The 26,373-nt window shown below is 45.6% G+C and overlaps 1 protein-coding gene across 2 annotated transcripts in view; it reads left to right on the top strand.

Annotated features, from left to right (window-relative positions):
* The first annotated feature begins 9,568 nt into the window (after nucleotides 1-9,568).
* TTF2 (transcription termination factor 2) overlaps nucleotides 9,569-26,373 on the top strand; it is a 28,342-nt gene continuing 11,537 nt past the window's right edge. Inside the window, exons 1-12 of one of the 2 annotated variants that reach the window (XM_081122118.1) lie at nucleotides 9,569-9,691; nucleotides 9,776-9,878; nucleotides 12,149-12,235; nucleotides 15,574-15,640; nucleotides 16,429-17,424; nucleotides 17,733-17,847; nucleotides 18,197-18,379; nucleotides 19,849-19,976; nucleotides 20,835-20,916; nucleotides 22,023-22,142; nucleotides 23,316-23,466; nucleotides 25,100-25,205. In XM_081122118.1, the coding sequence (XP_080978244.1) occupies nucleotides 9,664-9,691; nucleotides 9,776-9,878; nucleotides 12,149-12,235; nucleotides 15,574-15,640; nucleotides 16,429-17,424; nucleotides 17,733-17,847; nucleotides 18,197-18,379; nucleotides 19,849-19,976; nucleotides 20,835-20,916; nucleotides 22,023-22,142; nucleotides 23,316-23,466; nucleotides 25,100-25,205 (2,166 nt within the window). In that variant the 5' untranslated portion in view covers nucleotides 9,569-9,663. The remainder of the gene's footprint in view (nucleotides 9,692-9,775; nucleotides 9,879-12,148; nucleotides 12,236-15,573; nucleotides 15,641-16,428; nucleotides 17,425-17,732; nucleotides 17,848-18,196; nucleotides 18,380-19,848; nucleotides 19,977-20,834; nucleotides 20,917-22,022; nucleotides 22,143-23,315; nucleotides 23,467-25,099; nucleotides 25,206-26,373) is intronic. The other variant, XM_081122119.1, reaches the window with a different exon arrangement.

Below are 26,373 nucleotides of genomic sequence, written 5' to 3' on the forward strand. Positions count from 1 at the left end.
CAGAGACAACACATTTGTTTCTCTCTCAGGTGAGGGAGCGTAGTATTCAGAGAACAAAGCTAAAGTTAAGACTTCTTAGAAAGTGTGAGTAATGTTTCCGCTCTCCAATTTTCCCAGAAACCTAATTTTCATTGGGATATTGAAGGGAAAGTGAGCAGAATTGAACCCCGGTCAGATAATCAGTGGATTCTGGTGCTTCCCCTCCCTCCTTCCACCACCAGTTTCTTCACCTGGATACCTAGCCTTTCAGCTCGTAGCTCAGATTCTACTTTTTCACGTTTGAACGACGCACAGAGGTTGCCAGAGCAGACACTCGAATATCTAACTGCCACCCCCAGGCCCCCAGCGGAGCCTGGGGGTGATCACTTCCCAGTGAGGGCCCCGTGTCCGGCCTGGGATGGGTGTGGGACCCAGTGGGGACCCAAGCTGGTACAGCCCCGCTCCCCATGGCTGCCCCCTTGTCTGTTCTGGACGCTCTGTTTTCAGTAATGGGATCCGGACCACATCGGATTTTCTAAGAAGCCACATCGCAGTCTTTGGCTCATAGTGAGTTTTCAGGCACCTGAAACCCCCAGTCTTCTTTTTCTCCTTTGTTGAACGTCTAGAATAAAATTTGTTTTCACCCATTTCAGCAGCCATTTGACATGAAACTTCTCCTCGCCCCAGTTGTGGACTTGTTCATTTTAGTTCTTAAAACTTAACGGAGGACTTTGCTTTTACTCACTGATTCCAGCTTTTCCATTCTGGGTCACCACCTGGTTTTTCTTTACTGTCTTGTGTTATAGAGTCTCTTTGGCCTCAGGACAAACCTCTGCCCCAGGAGTTGACCACCTGTGCCCCACAAGCAAAACACAGCCCACCCCGTTTTTTTTTTTTTAAATCCAATTTGTTGGAATCCAGATTCGCCCACGTGTTCTCTGTGGCCGCTGTCATGGCAAAATGGTGGAGTCAAGCAGTTGCCGTAGAGACCGCAGGGCCCGCAGAGCCCGCGGTGTTTGCTGTGTGGCTCTTTATGGAAAATGTTTGCCAACCCTGCTCTCTTTCAGTGGCTAATGTTCTGCCTGTCTTCACCATGTATTGCGTTCCTGGGAAACTTGATTTGACTTATCTGTCCCGGTTATGGATCTGATTAATAAATAATCTAAGGCTTCCGTCCGTGTTGGTGTCTAGCCCAGCAGCTCTGAAGGTGGATCCCCTCCACCACACTCCTGCTCGAGATGGAAACTCCGCACCATCCTGCTGAATACTTGCTCCGTACAGGACCAGGTTGCACAGAGATGACTAAGGCGTGGCTGGGCTAGGCTCCTTTCATTGCCTTTAGTCTACTGAGACATCTGTAGGAACAACTGGCTTATGGCAGCAGGTGAATGCAGTGGTAGAAAGTCACGTGCCATAATAATTTCTTTCTTTTTTTTTAAAATATATCTTTATTGATTTCAGAGAGAGGAAGGGAGAGAGATAGAAACATCAATGATGAGAGAGTCATTGATCGCGCCCGCAACCCGGGCATGTGCCCTTACCGGGAATCGAACCCCGATCGCCTGGATCCCAGGTCAACGCTCAACCGCTGAGCCACGCCCGGCCGGGCAGAGTGAGGGATTTTAATGTGTAAGAGAGAGTATACGATTAATTTATTCCACAAGCACCTTCTGATACTGAGCAAGGTGCCAAGACGTCCGCTAGGAGCTAGGTGTGCAGAAGTGACCGACATCATCCATTCCCTCAAGAGGAAGCGAGAACGGAGTTGGTACTGACTCTACTGAGCAGCCATCGCGTGCCGTGAGGATTGAATCCTATGACAGTCCCGGGAAGAAGCTGAGATTAAACCACACACCAGCCGTCACCCATCATTAAGTGGCAGAGGCAGTGCGTAGGCCCAGCTGCACTGACTCCAGAAGCAACACTCTTTCTATGCTTATGAAAGATGCCGCCATCTCATTACGAGCAAGGATCTCTGCACACAAGGTAATGAGAGGACCACTGGGACAGGAAAGGGTGACAGGTGCTTGTTTGGTCACATGCTCTCTAAGTGCCAGTTTGCTCTAAAAAGCGGGAAAGAACTGGGACTAGAGGAGCAGGGAGCCCCTTTGCACTCTGCCCTGGGGCCCAGATTTCCATGCAGCCCGGTGCATGTCCTTGCTCCGTGCTGCCTTATGATGGTGTTGAAATAGATACACAAGAGCATGTTTTTGTTACCGTCTCTCACGACTGAAGGAGGATGCTACAAGTTTTCAAGTCTGTCTTTAGGGAATGGTTGTGTTGTTTAACAGTCTGTCTACAGCAGCTCTTTGTATCACTCTGCTGGCAGCAGGACATTGTTTGAGAATCTTCTGTTCTCAATAGTCGATACATGACCAGGCCGATTAAAGGGCGCTGATGCAAAATGGCCTTTATTCCCTAAGTGGGGGCCAAATACCTTCTAGCCATACATGCGACACATGGGGATGCTGTGTGCAAGAAAGCGCTGCGACCGAAGCAGAACACGGAGCAGTGCTGCAGGCGCCCGAAGGGGCTGGAGTCGGCCTCAGTATTGAAGAAGGGCTACCAACATCAGCTCCTCACACACACACACACACACACACACACACACACACACACGCCTAAATTCCTCCCCTGAATCTGTTTCCTGATGGAGGGAGTATTTGGTGTAGCATCAGGTATGGGTCATTCAAATGCAGCAAACCGAGACTTCCACCTGGCAGCTGAAGGCTAAATGGCAACTGTGATACTTAGTAATCTGTCCACACACAAAGCACAGCCCACATTTGAGCCCTCCTAAGAAATAAGCTGCAGCGAGATAAAATTGAGGCTGCCAACTGCTCCCTCCTCGGGTCTTCCACTCTGACTTTTGGCTCCTTTCAAATGACGTGCCCAGTGAATACTTTGGTAACTTCATAGTCAGGAATGTGAGCTCTGGATTTGGACGGCCCGGGTTCAGATCCTGACAACATCACCCACTGGCTCTGTGGTCTTCACCAGTTGATCTCTCTCGACCTCAATTCCCTCATCCATAAAATGAGAATAATACCCAGTACGTCATAGGGTTTGGTGCAAGGATTATACGAGATAGTCCTGTGAAGGAGAAGCCATACATGTTAGATTTCATCATCATTACTGGCCAGCAGGCCGCTCGAATCCTTTCGACTCCTGAAAAGGAAACCGAAGAGCTGCATTTTACTACCTAATTCTTCGCGCAGCAGTGGAGGGAGGACGGCAAGGGAATGAAAGGCAAGCCCGGGCTGGGCCACGAAATGGGGCCACTGCTGGGGTCCCCTAATTTAGAGAAAGAAGTGCGCAGTTTCAGAAAGAGTCAGGATTTCAAGGACAGAGGGCCATTTGGATACCATTGTCAGAGTGCTTTACAGTCAAAGGAGAAGCCAAGATAGTTTAATCCAGGAGTTCCAAGTGGAGATATAGAAATATAGGGAAATGCAATCACTAGGGACTCCTATCCTGAGGTACTTTATACCTGTATTAATTAGCTAATTCAATTTACATGCAGATTTGAGTGCAAATAATTAGCTTGGGAATTTGTATTAGTCTGCTCAGACTGCCATAACAAAATGCCATAGACGGGGTGGCTTAAACAACAGAAATTTACTTTGTCACAGTTCTGGAGGCTGGAAAGTCCCAGTTGACTGATGAGGGCCCTCATCCCAGCTTACACACTGCCAACTTTCAGATGCATCCTCAGGTGACAGAGAGAAAGAGGGAGGGAGGGGGGGAGAGGTTTCTCTTCCTACAAGGGCACCGATCCTATCATGAGAGACACACCCTCACGGCCATATCCAACCCTAATTATCTCTCAAAGACCCCATCTCCAAATACTATCACATTGGGAAGTAAAGCTTCAACAGGTAGATTTGGGGGAACAGAATTCAGTCCATAGCACTTGGGGAGGGTACACAACTTAAAAGCAAAACCATTCAAGTGAGCCATGAGCAGACCCCCCCCCCCCCACCGCTTAGCCGTGGTCCAGCTCTTCCATCAGAAATGGGTGACTACTAAAGTCGCAGGAATGGTGTCATGAGAAAAGTTTAGGGATGAAAGGGATTGCTTAAACATGCAGGCGGAGCTCGAGGGGGGCGGGGGCTCGAGGAACCTGGGGGCTGCCTCCTCCACGAGCATCACTAAGGCTGCTTTTGTCTCCCCTGGGCCAAAGGAGGGGTTGCGTGGGAAGCAAGAGAAAAAGAGGAATTGGGGAGACGAAAGGGGCAATTAGCACATAGGAGTGAGAAAGCAGAAATAAAAGCCAACAAACCACAGAAAGAAGAAACGCACAGCCCCTCCCCCACCCGAGCTCTGCTCAAGGACACAGATGCGTGTCCGTGTCCCATGCCCGCACCAGGTGGCTTCGGGAGGAACCCGCTGGCTGACGGAGAGGCTGGGGCGAGGCCTGCCGTCGGGCGGCACAGGAGGAGGAACGCTCGTCCGGAGCTCCTGCTTAGGGTGAGGCGGGCGGGCGGGCCCGGAAAGGGAGGGTGGGAAAGTGCTAAAGAGGGGCTGAAGAGCTGGGGCGGCCGGACCTTCCGAAGGGGCTGCCTGGCCCCCGGGAAGGCTGCCTCGTCTTCAGCAGGGGCCTCCTTCACTCCTCTCACCAATGCCCTGCAGCAAATCCCTCACTGAGCCTCCATCCAAACGCACGGTCACCCCGAGGGGACCAGGGGGGAGAGCAAGGAGGTGGCAGGTTGGCCAGACAGGAGATGGTGTGACCCAACGAATCAGTAGCCTAGCGGAAGGCGGCAGCCGTTGTCCTGAAGAGCCGCCTCCCCCTGTGGCCTCTAGGCTGCTTCGTGTCCTGTTTACCAAGAAAAGCCTCCCCCAGACTAACCTCGCTTCCTTTCTGCTCGCCCTGCAGGCCGGGGAATCCAGGGATGGTTACACAGAGCGGGCAGGAGCTGCAGCGGGCACCTGGACAAGAAGAAACAGTGTGGCATTTATGGGGCTCCCTGCCCAACTGAGGGACCGTGCCCACAGCGTGACGACTAAGGGGTCACGTGTACCCGGAGATGTCTCCAGGTTGCGCTCAAGCCTTGTTCAGCATTTTCACCGGCACCTTGAAGTCAAAGGGAGCAGGCTTGTCGGGGGTGCAGTTGGCACAGAGTCAGGAGGTGGCACTCATGAGCCAGCCGATCGGAACGAGGCTCCAGGAGATCGAGACAGGTTAGAATGATGGATCAGCACTCACGAGAGGAAAGATAGAAGCCATAGCTCAAGCAGTTAGGTGCAGCAGGTGAGGGAGACTTGAGTTCACGTGGGAAACGTGAGAGCAGGGGTTTTGGTTGATTGCACGCTCGATGAAAATCACTCACTAGCACGGCACGTTTGTTAGAAAAGAGGGAAAATGTTTGCAGCTTTATAGTGCTTATACAGAGCGGGCATAGCTAAAATAAAGGTGACAATTATTCCACAGTATTCTTCATATTGAGTCCTATTTGAGGGGCCTCACATTAGGCACATGCTCGTTGGAAAATGCTGGTGAGGGGCTCTGGGGGAGAGAGATGCAATTGAACAGAGGAGTGTGTGTGTGGGGGGGGTGAGATGGCCACATTAAAATGCTTGAAAGTGACATTAAAATGAATTAAGTGTGTTCTGTGTACCTCCAGATGACAAGTAGGTGGAAGTTTCAGACAGAAAGACAGATTTCCACTCAATATACATTAGAATTAATGGACATTTTGAGACACCCAGACAGAGAATTTGCTGTGACCAGAGGTTTCTACGCCGAATCCATTAGGCATGATGCGGAAAAGATTTAGAGGGCATACTAGGTGACTCGAGGGTCCCTTCCACTCTGTGGTTTACTTTATTTCATTTAGCAGATATGTATTGAATTTCTATGCGCTGTGTACATAGTTGAGTGGCAAGCAAAACAGAAACAAGGCCCTGCTCTCTGGGCAGCTACACCTGTAATCGACAAGTTAAGGGAAAGAAAACAGAAAGAGGCAATAGACTACGTATGGTGTGACTCCATTTATATGAAACGTTCAAAGAAGACAAATTTCTCAAGACAGAAAGCAGGTCAGCGGTTGCCTTGGGCTGGGGCTGTTATTAGGGGTACAGTTTTAACACCACTGACATGCGGAAGCTGATATTGCAAAATTCAGGTACGACGGAAGAATTTGTAAACTCTCTTGTGTTTTCAAATTATAACCAGATTTGTTCTTAGTATAGTATCATCTCGACTGTGCCTGCGTTAAAGGACAAGTTTAAAATGGTCGGGTTTTTTTTTTGAAAGGCACAGGATGAAATGAAATTGAATTACTATAGCACAGTGTTAAGCAAAAAGAATGAAACCGCCCGAGAGGACGGCCCTCGGTAGGGTTTTTATGTTAATATGCTGCCACCCAGTGATCACTTATAAAATGGCAGGACTTTGTTTTTTGTGGTTTTTTTTTTCTTGGATTTGTTAGGCCAGGTCTGGGTACTACCCGTATCTGAATGCTTGGCCAGGGGCAGGTGAAATATCTGAGTGAATCACTGAATAACTTATGCTTCGTAAACATACTACAGTAGCAAGAGCTGGATGGGGAATCTCGAGAAATGGCTTCCTGTCCTCATCAGCTGGCGTCAGCTTTGTGATTTGAGCCAGGAAAAGATTAATCTGATTCCAAAATCCAAGGAGAGGCTCTATAAGGTAGTTGTTAGAAGCAGGGCCTTGGGGCAAGCTCTGAAGGACTCTAAACTTTGGAATCTTGTGCTTTAAAATGGAAATAAGAGAATACCCACTTCCAGGGTAGCTGTGAGAACTGAGGGTGCATGCAAAAGCACTTAGAATACACCTCGGAAAAAGTTAGCCTATAATGATGTTTCCCTATATTAACAATGTTTCTCACAGGAAAAAATTCTTTACTATTTAAAATTAGTTACCCTTCCCCACCCCATCCCAAAGCAATGAGCAAAATCCAGAAAACTAAACACACTTAGGTTTACCTATTACTTGGAAAACACATTTTTTTAAAATAAGGAGTAAAGATAAAGGTTGCATAGAAGTTGGAATTTTACAAATAACTCGAAACTTGGCATTGCTGATTATTTTTAAACAATACAGGTAATGACAGGGATGTCAAGGGGAAACTGTTCTAGCTGAGCCTCTTACCACTAATATCTTCTAGATGCCTGACATGTGCCAGCCACCACAATGCTGACCAGAGAAAATACGTTTCTTTCATTTTCCCAAGAATTAAAATGAGTGTTTGAATGACTCTGGATTTCATTTCACAGGTTGGAGGACCAGTCTGCTTAAGGAGCTACTGTGTCTGAAATGGAACAGTTTCTACTATTTTATTTCATCACCATTTTATTTCCCTAGGGTGTCAAAATAGCTTAATTAATCCTAGCTCTTATTTTCCATGGGGATGTTTTGACATGGCTTAAACATTGTATCTTTTGTTTCTTTGTTTTGTACAGCTTTTATTGAGGGATAATTTAGATACCACTGAATTCACCTATTTTAAGTGTTCAGTTCTGAGTCTTAGTAAATTTATATAGTAGTGCAGCCATTACCACAATCCAGTTTTAGAGCAAACCCATCACATACTTTGCATTTCACCAGCCCCATATGGAAAGAATTTATTGGATCATTAACCTGTGCATTTAAACCATCTAGCTCTAGGACCTCGCCTAGGCATTCATTTTGAATAAATCATGCTCTAAAGAAAAAACAACTCACACTCTCAATTTGACTCAAAATAGAGGTCCATAAAGCACATTCCTCAATGGTCTCTGCACAGGCCCGCAGGCTATTTAAGGATATAAGTTAAAAATGTGAATAAATAATCAAAGTTAATACACATACCCTAATGTATGTGTATATTTTGAAAAGCGTATATTGTATCATTCATTATAGTTTATGGCGCTATTATGGCCACACTTCACCCAGTGACAAACTTGTTTTTTCACCCTGATGCATATGACTAGGTGGGATAAACTGTCCAGAACCTAACCATTTCCCCCCCTTGATTTTTATTGACACTATTGCAGATGCCCCCATTTAGAGCCTAAACATTTTGATCTAGTATATCACATATTTATGGCAGAAATAGTCCCCCTTCCTGTGATCTGGCTGTGAGCACTTTCATGGGGTTGGACCTGAGATACCGGCTGGGAAACTTGCAGAGGAAGAGCTTCTTCCTAAAGGGATATTTAAAGAGGCCCTGATTTTGTCTTGTTTCAATAATCAAATTACCATGCCCCTCTTCCTGCAAACCCAGTATTCATGGCCTGCTTCTCCCAATACAGCATCTGTTAAGTATGTACCTAAAAATCTCAGTGCAAGAATTATAATCTGGGCATAATGAAAACGCCTCTATTTACTTATTTGTTTTTGCTCCTGTCTTATTTCTAAAATCATCTGCAGGTGCTTCAGAGGGGTAGTTATATATAAACTAACTCCACTTTGGTTCTAGGCACATCTTTATCTAGACTTACAGAGTTTCCTGCTAATTCCACTTATCATCACATTTAAGTACTATTTTATGTTGTTATTGAAGTGTTCAGTCCCTACCAGATATTAAGCTCCTTGTGCTTAGAATAGTTATTATAAACTGTGTGTGTGTGTGTGAGTAAATGAATTCTACATTTCGCAAGCACCCAGTCCACACTGGGCACACAAAAAGCTATTTAATACGTACTTGTTTAATTAATAAATGATACTCCAGGTTTGCCTTCCCTCTTCCAGGCCCCTATGACATTTGCATTGATCATGTAGCCCAGGTTTCCTAGACATTACAAGGTTTCTGTCCTACTGTCCCCACTAAGGACAGTAGCACCGTATGTCTGGCCGTAGGGTCCCCAATAGCTGTAACACGAAGCCCCCTCTCTTGCAATAAGTCTGATTTCTATTCCTCCCTGTTTAACTACTAGATCGGATTATGATTTCAAATACAGTCCCCTTTCATTTAATTTCACCCTCGATTTTTAATATTACCAGAGCATACACACTAGCAGAAAAAACCTTGGCGAACAAAAATACAAAAGTAAAGTTCCGCTTCCCCGAAGGTAATCCCGGGGCTCCCACGCTGCGGGCGTCTAGAGGTCATTCGGTGCACACGGGGGCAGCGAGCGGCCCCCCGAGGACCCCCCGTAGGTCCTCCGCGTGGGCGCTGGGCGGGGTCTGAAGCGCTATGCAAATCTAAAGGACCGCTGTGGGGTCCCTGATGCTCGCTCGGTGACAGACCTGTCCGTTCCCCGCGCAGATGTAAAGGACGCCCCCATCCCCCGCATCCCACCTCGGCAGTAGGCAAACCCCAGTTTCCTCTAGGGCCGCCTCCGGGTCCTCAGCAGGGACCGGGATCCCCCGGATCTCAGTCGCACCCGGTGCCCTTCCAGGACCTGTGAAGCGAAGCCCCGCCTTTCCCGGGAAAGCCCAGCCCACTCCTAAACCACGCCCCCAGCGTCAGCCACGCCCCCCAGCCAAATGCCCGGGCCCCCACGCCGCTCAGCCTGGTCTTATTTGATTTCGGCGCGCGCCTAGCCTTAGGGCGGCTATGATTGGTTGGAGGTGAGCGAACCTCCCGTATGATTGGCTGATCGTGCCACGGCGGTGAATTGTGGGAGTTAAGACTCCGGGAGGCGGGTGATGATTGATTCCTGAGGACAGCCGAAAAAAAGCGGAAGCAGGTTGTGCCGCGAGACCTCCCGGGAGAGCCCGGAAGGAGCGCGATGGAATTGGTTAGGTGTCCGGAGCACGGTGAGGGGCTGGGGTCCTAGGGTCCCCTGCGGGGGGGGGGTCTGTCCCCCTGTCGTGGCGTAATTGTTGTCGGCCTCTCCTTAGGGACCATCTGCTTTCTGAAGACCGGCGTCCGCGAGGGTCCGAATAAAGGAAAGAGCTTCTACGTGTGCGGGGCGGACGCGTGCACCTTCGTGCGGCCCACCGAGTAGGTCCCGAGCTGGGCCCCGCTCCCCGTGACCGCGCGGGGCGCTGCGGGCCTGCTCTGCGGAGCCAGCGCCCTTCAAGTAGTTGGTGATCCTAGGACCCAAGGAGGCGTTGGGGAGACGCCCCGCTGCTGTGTGACCCGAGGCTGGTTACTTGCCCTGTCTGGGCCACCGAGAGCTGTATAATAGAGGCTGAGCTACGCCTGGATCCTTCTGGTCCTTTCCAGCCTGGTTTTCTATTTATTTATCAGGCCTAGACAACTTGGACACCCCCCCCCAACCACCCCCCGCTGTTGGGGGGATTTGCCAAGGGAGAGACCTAGGGGCTTGTTGAGAGTTAAAAACAGATTTGTTGAAAACCATCTGGGTGCAGGTGGGATGAGACTCAATGGGCAGTCACCACCCTCGAGGAGGTAGACAGTTTTTTATAGGGCTCAGACAGTGGGAGTAGGGAGTTGGGTAAAGAATCAGTCTTTTATTTATTTTTAAAAATATGTCTTTATTGATTTCAGAGGGTGGAAGGGACAGGGACAGAGAGAGAGAGAAACATCAGTGATGAGAGAGTCATTGATGGGCTGCCTCCTGCACGCCCCCCACTGGGGATCGAGCCCGCAACCCAGGCATGTGCCCTGACCGGGAATCGAACCTGGATCTCCTGGGTCATAGGTGGATGCTCAACTACTGAGCCACACCAGCTGGGCAAGAATCAATCTTGTTTGTTCTGTCCCTGTTCTTTCTGCCGTTCCTGGAGTCAGGTACAGGTGTTCTCGTTGGTCGTTTGTGGTTCGGTAGGGGCTTGTGGTCACTTTGTGGCTTGTAGGTTTCCAAGTTCCTGTTTCTGTTCTGCACCAGGATGGGAGTTTTGGACTGAGGTGGTCAGGGACCTTAGGCCTGCAGCCCCATTTAAATGAGAACCTACAGGCAGAGTAGAAAATACTTGTTTTGTACTAGTTTTAGGCCAGTCTGGTTTTTAAGTGTTTGAGGTTAAAATACCCTCTCTGGCCCTATCTAAAAACAGTATTCTCCTCATTTAAGCGCTGATAATAATAATAATCCAAAGAAACAAGTTACTCAGCACTCTTGTTTTACAAAATGGGAAGCTGAGACTCAGAAATGTTAAGCATCTCCTTTAAAGTGAAAAAAGTTGATACTGTCCTCAGAGTGTTCATGTTTTGCAGTGCCAGCTGTCCACAGACTCTAGTGAACTTGAAAACTATCACATCATTAAACATTTTTTCCGCCTCTCTACTAAACTTGGTAAAGAAAAATAGCTTTTCTCCATACCATGTAAAGCACATAGTGGATATCAACTAGAAAATAAAGTATTTTTTCAACATGTATGTTAACTTCTCCGAGAAAATACTCTCTTAGCCCTCTAGTAAGTTTTTTAATTTGAAAGAAATTCCTGGAATCCAGTTTAATTAAATATAAAATGATTTTGAGTAAAACTGTGAAATCTTGAGATAGAAGGGACCAACCAAAAATAAACTATCAACAGCATACTATGTTAGGGTTTACTATTTCTAATATCTATACTGAGCTTCTTAGGTTCTCTATCTAGCTCAGGGTTCATGAAACATGAAAGCATGTTCATATTAGTAGGAATTAAGCACTAATGGTAGCATGAGACTCGGTTTTAAATTAAAAGGTACATACCCTCAGACTGCCATTTATACAAACATACTGCTGTACAAACTAGTACAATAATACTTGACTTGAAGATAGTAATTTGATAAACTTCATCTATTTGGGTTATGTCTGGTAACCAGAATATAAGCAAAATAAAGAGTGCTGCAGGTCATAGGAAAGTAAAGTATTTCCCTTAATCCTATTTACTCTCAAATGTCGAAGTCTCATAAGAAGTTGGAAGAGTTAAGTTTATGCAAGGCATGAACAAATTGGGGGGTGTTGCTACAGTAGGGGTATGAACAACGCTTAGTGACAGCAAACAGGTTATTAGAGGAAAAAGGATGGTGGAAGAACCAGCGGAAAGTGTAGCCAGTCTTAGATACTCCAGGCATTTCTGGGGTATAGTTTTAAACTTTTGAGTCCTCAGAAAAAAAATACTTAACTGTCATGCATTATTTGGGGGAGTGGAAGAGATGAAAGCTGTGGGCCCTTTCCCCAGGGGAGTGTACATAGAGAAAAATGTAAACTCAGTGGAGGTCATACATGGACTCTTAAGTTTAAAACCCATAGTTTGGGTTTAATTTTAGGATGTTAACTTCTATTCTTTGCCTCCTAAAACAAAATTTCAACTTTGTTCCTCTAGTGTTCCTGTCTCTCATTGTTTATTGCATGAGGGTGTTGTGGTGGAGCTTCAGGGCTTACTTCCACAACAGAGCACAAAAGAATATAGGTAAGTGTCCAAAAGGAATATCTAAGTATATTTGCTTTTTTATTTTTCTTGCCTGGAAGAGTTAGAGCCAGCTATGTTTTCATAGAATTGACAGTTATTTAATACTCATTATGAAAAACCCAAACCATTTTTTTAATATGTATTGAATATCTTCTGAGCTGTCACTCCCTCACTGCTGAGCAAAATTTCAGGATTAAACTGCTCCACCTTTGTTCCCCTTCAGCTATTAAGTAGCCAATAACACCAGCCCAGCAACAGTCATTAACATGCACTGACTTGTCAACTTTCTTATTCTGGCAGTAGAATGAGGTAATGTGTAAAAATGTCTAATATATGTTAAATACTCAATAAATGTTAGTTGCCCTTTTTATGGGAACTCAGAAGAAGGGCAGGAAAGTCTATATAGATGACAGATGGTATTTGTCATGAGTATTGAAAGGTAAGTAATAATTCACAAGAAGCAAGAAAGGGGCCATTTAACTGATTAGTATCCTGTGTTAGGGTACAGAGGCATGAAGTAACAGGGAATTATAAGCATTTGATTCTCTAATAGTTTAGCATATGTTTGAGTAGAGACTTCAGAAGATAAGGCTGGCCGGGAAGGCAGGGGCCAGATGTGACGGTCTGTAGGATATTCTATGCAGTTTGAAATTTATATATTCTAAATTGACCCCCCCCAAAATAGAAGCATTCAAGTGCAGTTTTTACTTACCTGAATACTGCCTGTTTTACTCTTTTGCTTAATAATCCTGTGGATGATGACTTCCTTCGCAGACAGTAGCACATTTAGCCAGAACTCCTGTACTCTGGAAGATGACCTCGAGCGATACAGCCTTTCCTTTCCCCAAACTTAGGCACTTTATATCCCCGAATTAATACTATTATGTTTAACCCTTTGCGGTCGTATTAAATTTGGACATGGGTGTTATACTGGTCGGAATTAATTTCCATTGAAAGAGCAGTGATACATAACATGCAAGATTATGAAGGATAAACAAGAGAAATTATGAACTGATACTTGAATGGAGTTAAGATTCGTACAGTTCCTTGCTGTGGTGGCTGAGAGTAGACAAACGACCGCAAAGGGTTAAAGCTTAACCTAAATAGGGGACAGGTGCAGCCGAGTAGTGGAGGGTAGGTGGGAACCAAGTTGAGGCTAAGATGCCCTTTCATACTTGGAGTTTAGCTGCGCTTGTGTGCAGTTCTCCAACGTAAACACCAGGTGGTGCCCCTCGCCAGGATCTGACTGGCCCTCTGGCCCTCCAGCCCTCGCCGGCTGCTGGGCTTGAGGGAAGCTCTGACAGTCTGTAGAACAGGAGAGGGGAGCTCTTGCCTTGACATGAGTGGCTTACCTCACAAAAGTGGCACACCTTATCTACAAATGTGGGACCTTGGCATTGAGCTCCTGAGTCATGTTCTCTTTTTTTTCTCTTCCTGCCCCCAGCCCCTTTCTTTTTTATTCTCGAGGATATGGGGTCAAAATGGGTGGAAATATTCTTTAGCCTATAAATAGCAATATAAGTTTTAGTTCTTTAAATAACTAATTATAGTGGTATGTTCAAAATATTTTATTTATTTATTTAAAATCCTCACCCGAGCCGGCCAGGCATGGCTCAGCCTTTGAGTGTCGACCTAGGATCCAGGTAGTCGGGGTTCGATTCCCGATCAGGGCTTGATCCCCAGTCAGGGGCGTGCAGGGGGCAGCCGATCAATGACTCTCTCATCATTGATGTTTCTATCTCTCTCCCTCTCCTTTCCTCTCTCTGAAATCAATAAAGATATATTTAAAAAAAAACCAACCCTCACCTGAGGATATTTTTTCCATTGCTTTTTTGGAGAGAGTGGAAGGGGGAAGGGGTGAGATCGATGTGAGAGAGACACATCTATCGGTTGCCTCCCACACACGCCTTGATTGGGGCCAGGGATTGAGCCTGCAACTGAGGTAGGTGCCCTTGGCCAGAATCGAACCTGGAACCTTTCAGTCTGCAGGCTGACACTCTAACCACTGAGCCAGACTGGCTAGGGCTCAAAATACTTTATTTTTAATAACACTTGAACTTCTGCACTTCTAGGAAATTCGTTGTGTGGTTACTTTTTGGGTAAAATTGGTGTACAGATTGTCTAGCCCAATAATGATGATGTAGGTTAATGACAGAAATTACATTCTTATAGGGGATTCAATATTGGCTTTCTCTGTGAGAATATAGTTCTGCTGCTTTCTTTGTTAATTTACGATTTAATAAACATAGCCAGCTTTTAATCTAAATAAAAACAAGCCCCTCCAGATTGATTTTAATAAAAATGTAGATAAAACTGTTTTTAGCACTGTGTATAGCATATGTGTAGTTAGTTGTGTACTAAACTGTAAAAAAAAAGTATTTAAAACATAGAGAATGGTGAGGGGGTGCTTTTCGTTGCCATTTTATAGTTTTTGATAGAATATATTACCTGTTTAAGCAATTAAATAAAAAAAATATATTTTTTAATCCTCACCCGAGGATATGTTTTTTGTTTGTTTGTTTTTATTGATTTTACAGAAAGAGGAAGGGAGAGAGAAAGAGAAGCATCGATGTGAGAAACATCAATCGGTTGCCCCTGTTCTCACCCCCACTGGGGATCCAACCTGCAGCCTAGGAATGTGCCCTGACCTGGAATTGAACCCGCAACATTTTTGCGTATGGACGACGCTCCAAGAAACTGAGCCACCCGGCCAGGGCAAAACATATATTTTTAAAGCTTTTATTTAACTGATTAAAAGTCTTTGGGGAGTTCTTTTAATTAAGGAAAAAAATCGATTGGTTCTATTTAATGCAGCAATACTTAGTTAGCTTTATGAACAAAAGTCGAGGCATAGTTAAAAATAAAGAGACCATACATGGAATTGCCTGCCTGTTGGATCTAGAGGTTTGACCAGATTCAACTTAGTTGTTTTGGTTTGGTTTGGCTTGTTTTTTTTGTTTGTTTGTTTTGTTTTTAACTTTATAGGTAGTATTGTGGCTTCTCATCAGAGACACATACTGTCTGGATATCTCTTTCCGATTTTAGCAGCCACTGCTATTCAGTGTCTTCATTGCAGTCACTCTCTACAGAGTAAAAATAAACCAGTGCATACCCTCTGGTTACCATGACATCTCAATTCTTTCACTTTTCAGCCTGGTACAATATCCTGTGCAACAGAGAATTTTTAAAGGTACATATATAAGAGTAATTGGTTTCAAGTGACCTTTCAAAACCAATATCAAGTAGTTGTAAAATGCTTTCTTGGATTAAAAACCAGTTTATCTATTGTTTTAATGGATTTTCACAGCCTTGGTTATTTGTGTTTTATACTTCATTAGATTGGTCTTCCGATGCATTGGAAGTAAGGCCGAGAAGAAGCAATGGTGTGGATGTATACCATGGCGGGTAGGAGTTACTCACCTGTTTTCAGAACTGCTCCTTTAAGACTGTTTAATCTGTGGCATCACCTGAAAGACTTTGGAGTACAATATAAACTGGTTGGCCTTCATCATGCTGTCTCTGAAGACAGTTCTTTTTTTTTAAGGAAGGTAGCTCTTGTTGGGACTTTTAATTCAAAGGACTATTTAGTTATATTCAAGATTAAGTGTCTCCTATTTCACTTACCTAAATATTTTCGGAGATGTTATATGTAGTCAGTATTATCCTATTTAAGGAAAAATTTAGATTTACTTGACTAACTTCAGCATCTTTTTATAGACTGATATTTCCTAGAGAAACTTGACTGAGGGAGGTGATGAGACTTGTTTTGATGGAGGGATAGCTTAAACTTACGACCCTAGACTCCTGCAGTGAAACTTTCCTAAAGCCAAATCAAGCGTAGGACCTTATTTTGGTTTGGGGAAAAGTTCATCTTGAGCCAACAGTTTTTCATGAAAAGTATACGTTGTAGCTGTGGCTATTAGAGAAGCACTTTGATATCCTCACTACATTTCCTTGAGGCCTGGAAAGCAGTGATCATGGACAGAAGAGGGACCAAGCATTGAAAGTGCTGTTAAGAAACAAATACTTCATGAGTTTGGCTGATAGTGTTTTCTAGAGACAGATTCGGTCCCAGGCATGTTCAGAAATGTTGGACTGCTTTTACTATTTCAATTTCCTCTTGGAAAAAAGTCATTCTAGACATCAAGTTTGCATTAATATCTGATGTTAAAATTATGTTCTGTGTCCTGTAGGATCCTAATTCCAAAGAGCACTCTGTAACCAGCAAGTCTCGGCATGTGTCTGAGCCATCTCATTACCCTGCCATTCAGCAGAGAAACCCGTTCAAGGTCCTTGACAAGAATCAAGAACCATCTCTGTGGAAACAGGTCATCAAAGGTGAAGGCGAGGAAAAGATGGTGGGTAAGAAGCAAAGTGAAAAGGGAGACCCGCCCTTAATTCAAAAGAAGGAACAGAAGCCTGAATCTAACTGCCAGACAGAGAAAGATGTCTCACATGGCCTGGTGGTAAAGAAAAAAGCCGCAGGTCAAGGGAAACCACTAGGGGAGAAGACAGAGCTTCACTGTGAGGCAAAGAAGGTTGAAGGGACGCACAAAAGAGACCTGTCTGAGATTAAATCCAAACCGTGCCATGGTGATGAGCTGAGAAAACCGTCTGCATCTCATCAGGAGAAACCGATTGGTGAGAGTCATCATGTTCAAAAAGAATCAGAACCTGTGAGAGAAAAGGAAACCAAGCCTTTGCCTCAAGTTGCTCTCAGCCAGAAGCCAATGAACAAGCCCCCAGGAGCAGGACACCTCAGCAAGGAGCAGCCCAAGAGCTGGGAGGCCAGAGAAACAAAGGCGAAGGATGCCCCGAGCACGCAGGCCACCCAGAAGAGGCTCCAGGGGCATTGCCAGGCGCAGGCGGAGGCCCGGCCTGTGCCTGCTCCGAAAGCACCGGCCCCCCAGTCTGCGCCACAGGCTGCAGGGCCTTCCCTGGGAGCTCGGCAAGAATCGGACACAAGCAGCAGTGACAGCGAGGAAGATGTTATTTTTGTTTCCTCTCAGCCTGGGTACCCCTCACTCTCAGACAGGACTTCAGACTCACGGAAGAAGGAGAACCTCCAATTCCCTGGTCATACTGGGCAAAGAAAAATGTCTCCCGCCTCAGGTGCTCCCAAGAAGGTAGAACCTTCAGACCCAGCAGCCCAACGTGCGTACCTCACAACACAACTGAAACAAAAGAAGGTGAGCGCTGCCTGCGCTCTGTCCTGAAGGTCAGAGCTTCGCTGACCGTGGGCAGATAGGGCCTCCACCTGTGAGTTACAGATGTTAATGTGAGCAAAGTTTTATAGGTGGGTGTTTATTTCTGCCTTTTCCTATATTTATATTTTCAGGATTGGTAAGACAGTTGGGTTTAAAAAAAAGTTTTGGTTTTCATACATATAGTTAAAATACCATAATTTCAGAGTCTTAGCATTTTAGGTATTTTAATCTGAAGCTGTCTTTCTAACAACTCAAGAGGAGCGATCCATTTTATTGGACCTGTTTTGCAGAGCACACTGGCATCAGTGAACATTCAGGTTCTTCCAGACAAAGGTCAGAAGTTGTTGAAGCAGATTCAGGAGTTGGAGGAAGCACTCGGTGCTCTCGCCCTCTCCCCAGAGCAAGGTAAAATGGGCTGTGCCCCAGAACTTGGGGTTTGCATGAGCTTTACAAGAAACATTCGAGAAGTTGTCTTGATAAAGAAGGTTGACCCACTCACCTTTCCATTCTGTTATCTGCTTCTGAGCTTCCTTTTAAAGCACGCCTGTAATTTATAGAAGCTTTCTGCTATTTCCTGTGGACTCAACTCCCTTTCCCATTGTTTTATGCACCTGCTTAAATGCTACATTCTCTAGGAAGCCTTCCCCAGCTCATTGCAGTGGTGGTCATCCCACTCTCTCTTGCCCTCACCTCACACATATAATTCCTTTACTTTTCTGAACTTTAATCTGTTATTCCCTTGTTTTTTAAACAGGTGCTGATGAGAAGAATAACACTGAAGTACCACAACAGAGTAACTTCACTGAAACTACCACTACTCCTCCCCACTTGGTGCCACCCAAACCCCTGCAGGGTCAGGCTCACCAGCATCTGGGTTCTCTAGGACTGAAGGCTGCCTGCCAGGTAGCTGCTGGACAGTCCAGTCAGTGCTTCAGAGGTAAGGTCAAGGGCCTGGTCCTGTTGTGAATAGCTACACCTAGGAAGTAAAATTCTGCCTAGTAGAAAGAAGTCTTTGTGCCCACGGTAAGGGAAAAGGCATTCCTGAGTTGTAAGCTGACCATGTAAGAAAGATTGCGATGCTCAGCTGAGCTTTGCACAGTGTTGTTTAGATCTTTGTGAGGGCAGACACTGTGTCTGCCTTGTTCATTGATCTAGATCAGTCAGCCCAGTGGCTGGCACATAGGAGTCATCTAGTAAATGTGAGTGAAAACTTGAACTCACAGCATAATGAAGTAGGTAAACCAGCAGGTACATTTGTATTTTCTGTGTGTGTGCGTTAAGGCAGAGCAGAGGAATGACGTGACCGAGAACCGATAGCCAATAAACCCGCCGAGAGCAGTAACAACCTATGTAGCTGAGTGTTTACATCCTGAACTTTCCAAAACACGATGAATTTAGAAGTAACTGCAGAATGAAGATCCCAAGGAGAGCCTCAGACATGTAACAGGATCGGTTGGAGTGCTGATCACAACGCAGGAGCTCAGGCTGGCTGGCAGCGACCAGCAAAGCTAAAACCAGTTTTCTCCCAACGAGAACTGCTAGGCATAAAGAAAGGGAAAGGAGAGAAGAAAGCAGATGGGTAGAAAAGGAGGTAGGGGAGAAAGTTGAAGAGCAGTGGTCTAGAAGGGGACAGAAAACATGCTTGTTAAAGCAGCACAGGAGTCATGGCCTCTGTGAGAACCTTACTGTGTGACAGCATCGTCCTTACTCATAATGGTGGCTGAGTCACCTAGAAGAAACTAGGTTATATTAGATTATTAAGGTCAGAAAGCATGTAGTGTGTTAACACTTAAATAGCTAATGATCATTGATCTAGAAAACTCTTATTTGAATACTTCATCCCTAAATTGCAATCGGCTGAGGGGCCTGCATTTGTTAACTGACTTCACTGGAAGTTCTCTAGAGTGAGTGGGCTACCAGCATGAAGTATTTCCCAGTGCGGGGAGTCCGCTCGTGCCGTGCACTCCAGGCAGCCTCTCTGTCTGCCGAAGCCTCACCTTGCTTGGCCTTTTCTATTGCTGACTTCCTTACACCCAGTCCCAGGGATCTTTTCTTTCTAAAATACTGATGGCGTTATCTTTTCCTCTGCCACCTCTTCAAAGCTGGAGAAAACCTATCAGAAATATGATAGGTTATCTTACTCTCTCATTTTACTTTCTGTTATCCTTTATTATGTGATTTAAAAATCAGAACAGAAACAAACAGAATGGGGTAGAGGAGTCTGTGGGGCTGGGAGAATCGGAGGCAGGGATTTTTAGTCTAATATTACATGTTGGCTACAACGAAAAAATTTAGAAAATTTTTAGTCCAAATCCATCATTTGGCAAATAACGAATTGCCCTCTTTGCAGCTATAGCCAGGACACAATACTTGTAACAGCTTTAGGTAACACCTCTCTGCACACAGGCCCTGCGAACCAAGATCGCCTTCAGGCCGTGTGGAAAATCACAAGTGAAGCCATTGATGCGCTGCACCGATCCCTCGAGTCATGTCCCGGTGAGGCAGCTGTGGCAGAGGATCCAGCTGGGTTGAAGGTGAGCCAGGGAGTGTCCTGTGACAGTGTCCCGGTGTCCATGGAGCGGGTGACCGCCGTGAGGCGCCCAGCAGAGTGCCGCCCTGGGGTTTCCTGCGGATAATGCGTGCGTGGCCTCCCTTGCATTCTTTTCTCCTTTTCTGTTTAACAGTGAGAAAGAAACCTTTTTTTTTCTTGAAGTCATAAAGTTATACAGTTCACCTTGAACAGCAAGGTTTGAACTGCGTGGATCCACTTATACTTAAAATCCATGTAGCCTCCCCAGCGTGGCTCAGCGGTTGAGCATCGACCTAGGATCCAGGAGATTGTAGTTCGATTCCGGGTCAGGGCACAGGCCCGGGTTGCAGGCCCGATCCTCAGTAGGGGGCGCGCAGGAGGCAGCTCATCAGTGACTCTCTCATCACTGATGTTTCTCTCTCTCTCTCCCTCTCCCTTCCTCTCTCTGAAATCAATAAAGGTGTATTTTAAAAAAGAGAGATAATAAGGAAAAGCCAACAGAATGGCTGGTGAAAGCAGGGTGACCGGTCAGAGGTGCTGGTTGCAAGCAGTAGAAACCAGCTTTGGCTGATTAAGCAGACAAACCAGGACTTTGACTTGAGGGTGAGAGAGGAGGCCCTTGGTGGATGTGCTGGACAAAGGCATAAATCACTCTCTCATGGGCACACCAGGACGTTGGGATACCCTAGGTGACATGGTGGAGTCAAGGACTTCAGGGTAAAAAGGCAGCTTATATGACACCTAGAATATTGGGGGGATCACTTACAGAAAATAAAGTAGAATGTGGCGTCCCTGTAGGCAGGATCCGGCACAGCCTCTCCTGAGGAATTCGTACATAACTTCTCATCATTACTTTTGTCAGGTCCCTTTGCTACTGCACCAAAAGCAGGCATTAGCCTGGCTACTGTGGCGAGAAAGTCAGAAGCCACAAGGAGGAATTCTGGGTAAGTCTGGTATGGTGGGAAGAGCTGACAGTGATATTGTATTGTTTCATTTGTCCCTCTCAGCAACTCTGGGATTGTTGCCTCCTTTTACGGATGAGGAAACGGGGCTTAAGAATGGCTGAGCAAGATGCTCAGGATCCTCAGCTGTGGGACCAGCCGGGGCCTGGCTGCAAGCAGGAGAAGCTGACCCTGGCGTATTAAGCAGAGACTCTTTATTCTGTGGTGGCCCACAGAGTCTCTCGGGGGTGTGCAGAGCCAGATGGGAGGCCACACTTCCAGGAGCAATGGCCAAAGCCAAGTCATAAGCCAGTGTCTTGTGGAAACTCTCTCAGCTGCCTTGTTCCATCGGGCACTGCCACCCCAAAATCTGACCCTCCTGTGTCCACCCCTTCCTGCAGAAAGGATTTCTTAGCAAGACTCTTTTCTTAGGTTGCTTACCTCTGAATCTTGGTCATAAGTGAGTACACGTGGTCTGTGGAGCCAGGTCAGGTTGCCAGTGCCTTCTGCAGGGGAGCCCGGGAAACAAGTGTTTCAGGCTCTGCTTTGGGGGCTCATCAGAATGCATTTTCCAAGGTGCTCAACTTCTAGAAAACATGACAGATGTCCACTATGGCTAGTAAGTGGCTGTGTTGGGGGCCCCAAGACCACTTCCAGATTTGAGGATATGCTAGGAGGACACACAGCATATAGTCCCACTCATGGCTATAATGTATTACAAAGTAAAAATAGTAATAAGATTGTGTTACCTCTTTTTCTGCACAGCAGCAGAGCCAGAATTTGAACTGGAATTCGTGCTGTGACATTTTACTTCTGCTTATATCAGAATGATTATTTAAACTGTTGAAACGAGGATAACATTTTATAGGGTATAAATAGTAAATTAGATAGGTTCAGTGACTGGCGCAGTGACAGTTCTTAAGGAATGTTAATCTGTGCCTCTCTGTGATGGATAAATTGAGGGAATGGAGGACTGTTTTGAGTGAACTGTACTCCAGAAATGTGGAAGCACCAGTAAACTAGGTAGTAGGATAGATTTCTTTTCTTGAAGCTGAGTTGATTCTTTGCCCTAAGCAATTAACTCTCCTGTTTTTATTTTTGTTTTCCAGCGGACGATATGGGGTTAGGAAAAACCCTGACAATGATCGCGCTCATTCTGACCCAGAAGGACCGAGTGGAAAACAGAGAAAAGGACAACAGCGCGCCCTTGACTTGGCTTTCCAAAGACGGTATCCAGGGCCTTCGTGCCTGCTGTTTTTACACCACTTGAGCCAGTGCAGGGCGGAGACCTTTAAGCCACAGAAGTGCACCTTTGGTCATATTTAGTTAATCTGTTAGACTGCTTTCCTGTGGTATCATTTCTGATGCCAAATATGCTAACTTAAGTGATCATTTTTCTCTTTTAATATAAACTTAGCTTGACTTGTGACTAGAAGAATTTTGTGGAGAAGGCAAAGGCTCTAGAAGACTTAGTGTAAACAAAATGATTACTTTTGTTAATGTTAAGATATAACTACAGGATAAATCCATATTAGTTAATGTATTCTTTTTTTAAGGAGGATCTGTCACAAACTCAGATTTTAGCCACCGTAGCAGAAGCTGTTTTCCCTGTTTCTGAAATTCGAGAAGTTTCCAGATTCTAGACAATTTCTATCTTATTTCAACCTCGATACGTTTTAAAAATGCAATGACTGTATAAGTATTTTAAGTCTTATGTATTTATCGACAGCACCACGTGTAAGTTGCCACGTACACAGTACATTTCTCAGTTGGTTAGTTAAAAAATTGGCAACCGTCTACTCTCAGGGCCTCTGAAGACCACTGTTGAAGCTGGATCCTGTGTCCCTTTGTGGAGTAGCAGCTTGTGTGTGCATGCATGTACATGTATGCACACACACACACACACACACACACACACACACGGATGAGGGGCAGTGGGACAAATACTCCATCACTAACTGGTTCTAAAGCCATGTTTCCTCATCTTAGGGGGTTTTATATTTTAATGTAGATGTAATCAAGTTAATGATTTTCAGAAAAAAATAATACTCCCCCATAAAGCCCAGGATGAGTTAGGATATGATCCAGCTTCTACCTTCTGGCCACTAAAAGTGTGCTGGGTTTTTTTTAGATTGAGTTTGTATACTGCCCACTTTCCTCTTCTTTTAGCCCCTCTCTGTCTGACACCTTTACAGGGGAAAATTAAGTAATTACATGCTTTGAGTTCCAAGGCCATCTCTTTCACTTCCTGTTCTACTGTAAGCTATGTGTAGAAATAAGAGCAGCAGTTGTGAAAAGTATTGATTGAAGGAATAAAGTCAGTCGAGAGAAAGGTGATGCCTCTAAGAAGTTAAAGGCTATATGATGAATGTAATGAGGTGTTGGTTTTTTTCCCTCTCGAGACCCCACTGAGTTTACTTCCCATGGAACACTTGTCGTCTGTCCTGCTTCCCTGATCCATCATTGGAAAAAGGAGGTGGAGAAACGTGTGAGCCGCAGCAGACTCAGAGTCTGTCTCTATCATGGGCCAGACCGGGATCAGCGTGCAAGAGTGTAAGTGCAGAAATATTGCGGTCACTAGGCGGTGCTCAGATCTTGGCTTGAGAGGCCACATTGGCCGCGCCTGCTTCCCTAAGGTTTCATTTAATCGGGACTAATGATACTGTCGAGACCAGAGGTACTCTCATCACCAGACACCTTCACCTGTATTGGGAGAAACTCTTGAGAGAAACTGTGCCTTTGCTGTATCCTTGCCACTGTCCGCAGAGAATGCTGCCCCGGGAGCAGGTCTGAGGCCAGAGCTAGCAGCCCGGCAGCAGCTGCGTTCCCTGGTAGAAGAGGCTCTGTCCCAAGTATTGCATGATTGGAAATTTCTGGTTCCAAATTCACATTCTTTCTCTGTTAGTGCTGGAACTAGCACAGTCTTATGGAGCATCTTGATACGGTATTAATGGTTAGTTGATATAAGCTGATTATATTTTTATGACTGTTTTTCGTATGTGAATGAACTAAGAAGTTTTAGATTGAAGAGCTTAGGATTAGACTAAACTGAATTCCTGAGGAGGAGGAAAGAAAGTATTTCCCCAGATGTTGTGGTCTTTGTCTTTCGGCTTTAAAGGATTTGGTTTTTTGTTCCTCACTGTGATATGAGGGACTGGGTTGAACACTTGCTGATCTAGTTAAGAAAGAACAGAGTTATTTCCTCTTCTCTCCCCAACCTCTGTTAGTGAACATTTTCTCTCCTAAAGAACAGGGCAGCAGGCTTTCAGGGGTAAAGTGCCAGACTGGTGACTTATAATATACACCAGCTCTCGTGACTGAGAGTCCCTTCAGCAGACCGAGGGTGTCAGGGCAGCAGCGGCAGGCCTGCGTGCTTCCCCAGCAGAGAGTACTGTGAGTGGCCTGCCTTTGTTCTAGATTTCTGTTCAGGAATAAGTTGCACCTCGTTGGGTTTGCACTTTGACCATAGCTGGTTGGTATTCAGAGTGTCTTAGCTGACTGATTGGCATCCTCCTCAGTTATACTTCACATGATGCTAAGACCACATATAGTCGTCGCTGCCTCTCTGAATTAGGCATATCATGATTATCAAAGGCATTTATGGATGTCCTCTTAGGGGCAGTGTTAAGCTTCTTTGGAAAAAGATTTCTGCCTTTCATTAAGAATGTTTACGTGTAAAGAGTGAAGGCAAGGTAAACTACGAGTTCACAGCATGACTACAGCCAAATGTCCCCCTGGGTCAGTGGGCTTGTCCAGTCCACTGCAGCACGAGGAGAGCGCTCTTGATGGAGGCGGCTGCTATGGGAGACCTGCTCCCCGGGAACTTCAGCATTGTCTGTGTCTAATCGTTACTAGACGTTAGTGCCCAGCGCCTCCGTGCATTCCGTACTGGCCAGGTACCAAGGGTAATACAGCCCGGCTGGTTTTCCTTTATGACTCACTGGATGGGAGGAGGGAGGCTGTTCTAGTTATAGCGCGTTGACTGTAAAAAGGATCAGAGGTAAGAATGGAGGAAGCCAAGTGAGTCGTTTACCTCTCCAGAGTCACGTGTGTTGATGAAGGACATAGATGAGTGAATTCTGCTTTCTGTTCCTCCAGCCGTAGGAATTTTTATAAAGAGATCAACTCTGCCTCTCATCAGTCACAGAGGGATCGTTTACCATTGCTTTGTGTTATGTCTACACAGGCTCTCTACATATGACATCGTGATCACCACATACAGCATTCTGGCCAGGGAGATCCCCACAGAGAAGCAAGAGGGACTGGCCCCGAGCACAAACCTCAGTGAAGAGGTGAGACTGGGGGCTGGCTGGGAAGGAGAGGTGGAATCCTGCCTCCTTTAACTCAAGTCTTGTCTCAGCATCAGAGAGAGCAGAGGTACCCTCCTGTGAGGTCAGGAGCATCCTAGATGGTCCACCTGTGGAAACAAAGCGCTCTCTGTCCCCTGGCTTTTATTCTAGACAGTCTCCTCAGTGGTAAAGGGTGAGGTTTGGCACAGTATATAGCTGTTGTTTTTTTAGAACTAGTGGTAACTGCATTGCAATTGTGGTGGTCATCACATGATTATAGGAGAGCCTCACTTGTTGGAATTATGATTTTAGTGCCTCCGGGGTATACTCTTAGGATGTGTTTTATATTTAGTGTGAAGACTGGTATTTTAGAACTAGTATTTTGGTATTAGGCCATCATTCCTTGCCTTGCTTCATCTCCCAGGAGAAGGGGTTGAAATAATAAGGCCACAGATGGGCCAGAGGCTAAATGATAACCAGGGAGAAACCCTGAATGTTTGCTCTGCACTCAGGGGAGTCTCAGTTGTCTAGGGCAGAGGCTTCATTGCATAAGTGATTATGCGGCTTTTTTGTTCTCTGAAAATACAGTGTTGTTCCAGGAACTCGTCCTTCACATATATTTTTACGAAAGAATGTGCACAGATTCTGTATTTGGGGAGATCTCTAGAATGGAGACATCTTACGACCAACTCTGATTTTTTGCAGATTCTTCAGTGGTTCCTCATTGCTTTCATGATAAAACCTTAATTTTTCTACATGGTATTTTAGGCTTTTTTTGACCTTGCCTTACTGGCATGTCCCTCGTCACCTACACCCCAGCCCCCCCGCGGCCCCTCCTGCTCCGCCGTGCCAAGGTGTGCGCTGCTCTGCTGAGCTCTGTCATGCTGCTGTGCCTTTGCTCTCCCGCTACATGGATGCTTTGCTCCCCGTTTGGTTAAATGCATCTCCTGTGCTTAGGCCACAGCACTGTTCACTCAGCAGACATCGAGCTGCTCTCTCAGGTACTGCAGGTAACGCAGTGAACAAGACTAGACCCTGCTGTCACGTCCTTACTATGCACTTGCTGCGCTGTAGTTACTGTGATGCTTGCTTTTCTCCTGCCAGATTGTCAGCTTTCTGAGGGTAGGAACTTTCATTTTTCTAGCTTAGTATCTTACATATAAAAGTAGAT

This window comes from Miniopterus schreibersii (assembly GCF_964146895.1).
Source record: "Miniopterus schreibersii genome assembly, chromosome: 19".
Taxonomy (NCBI): domain Eukaryota; kingdom Metazoa; phylum Chordata; class Mammalia; order Chiroptera; family Miniopteridae; genus Miniopterus; species Miniopterus schreibersii.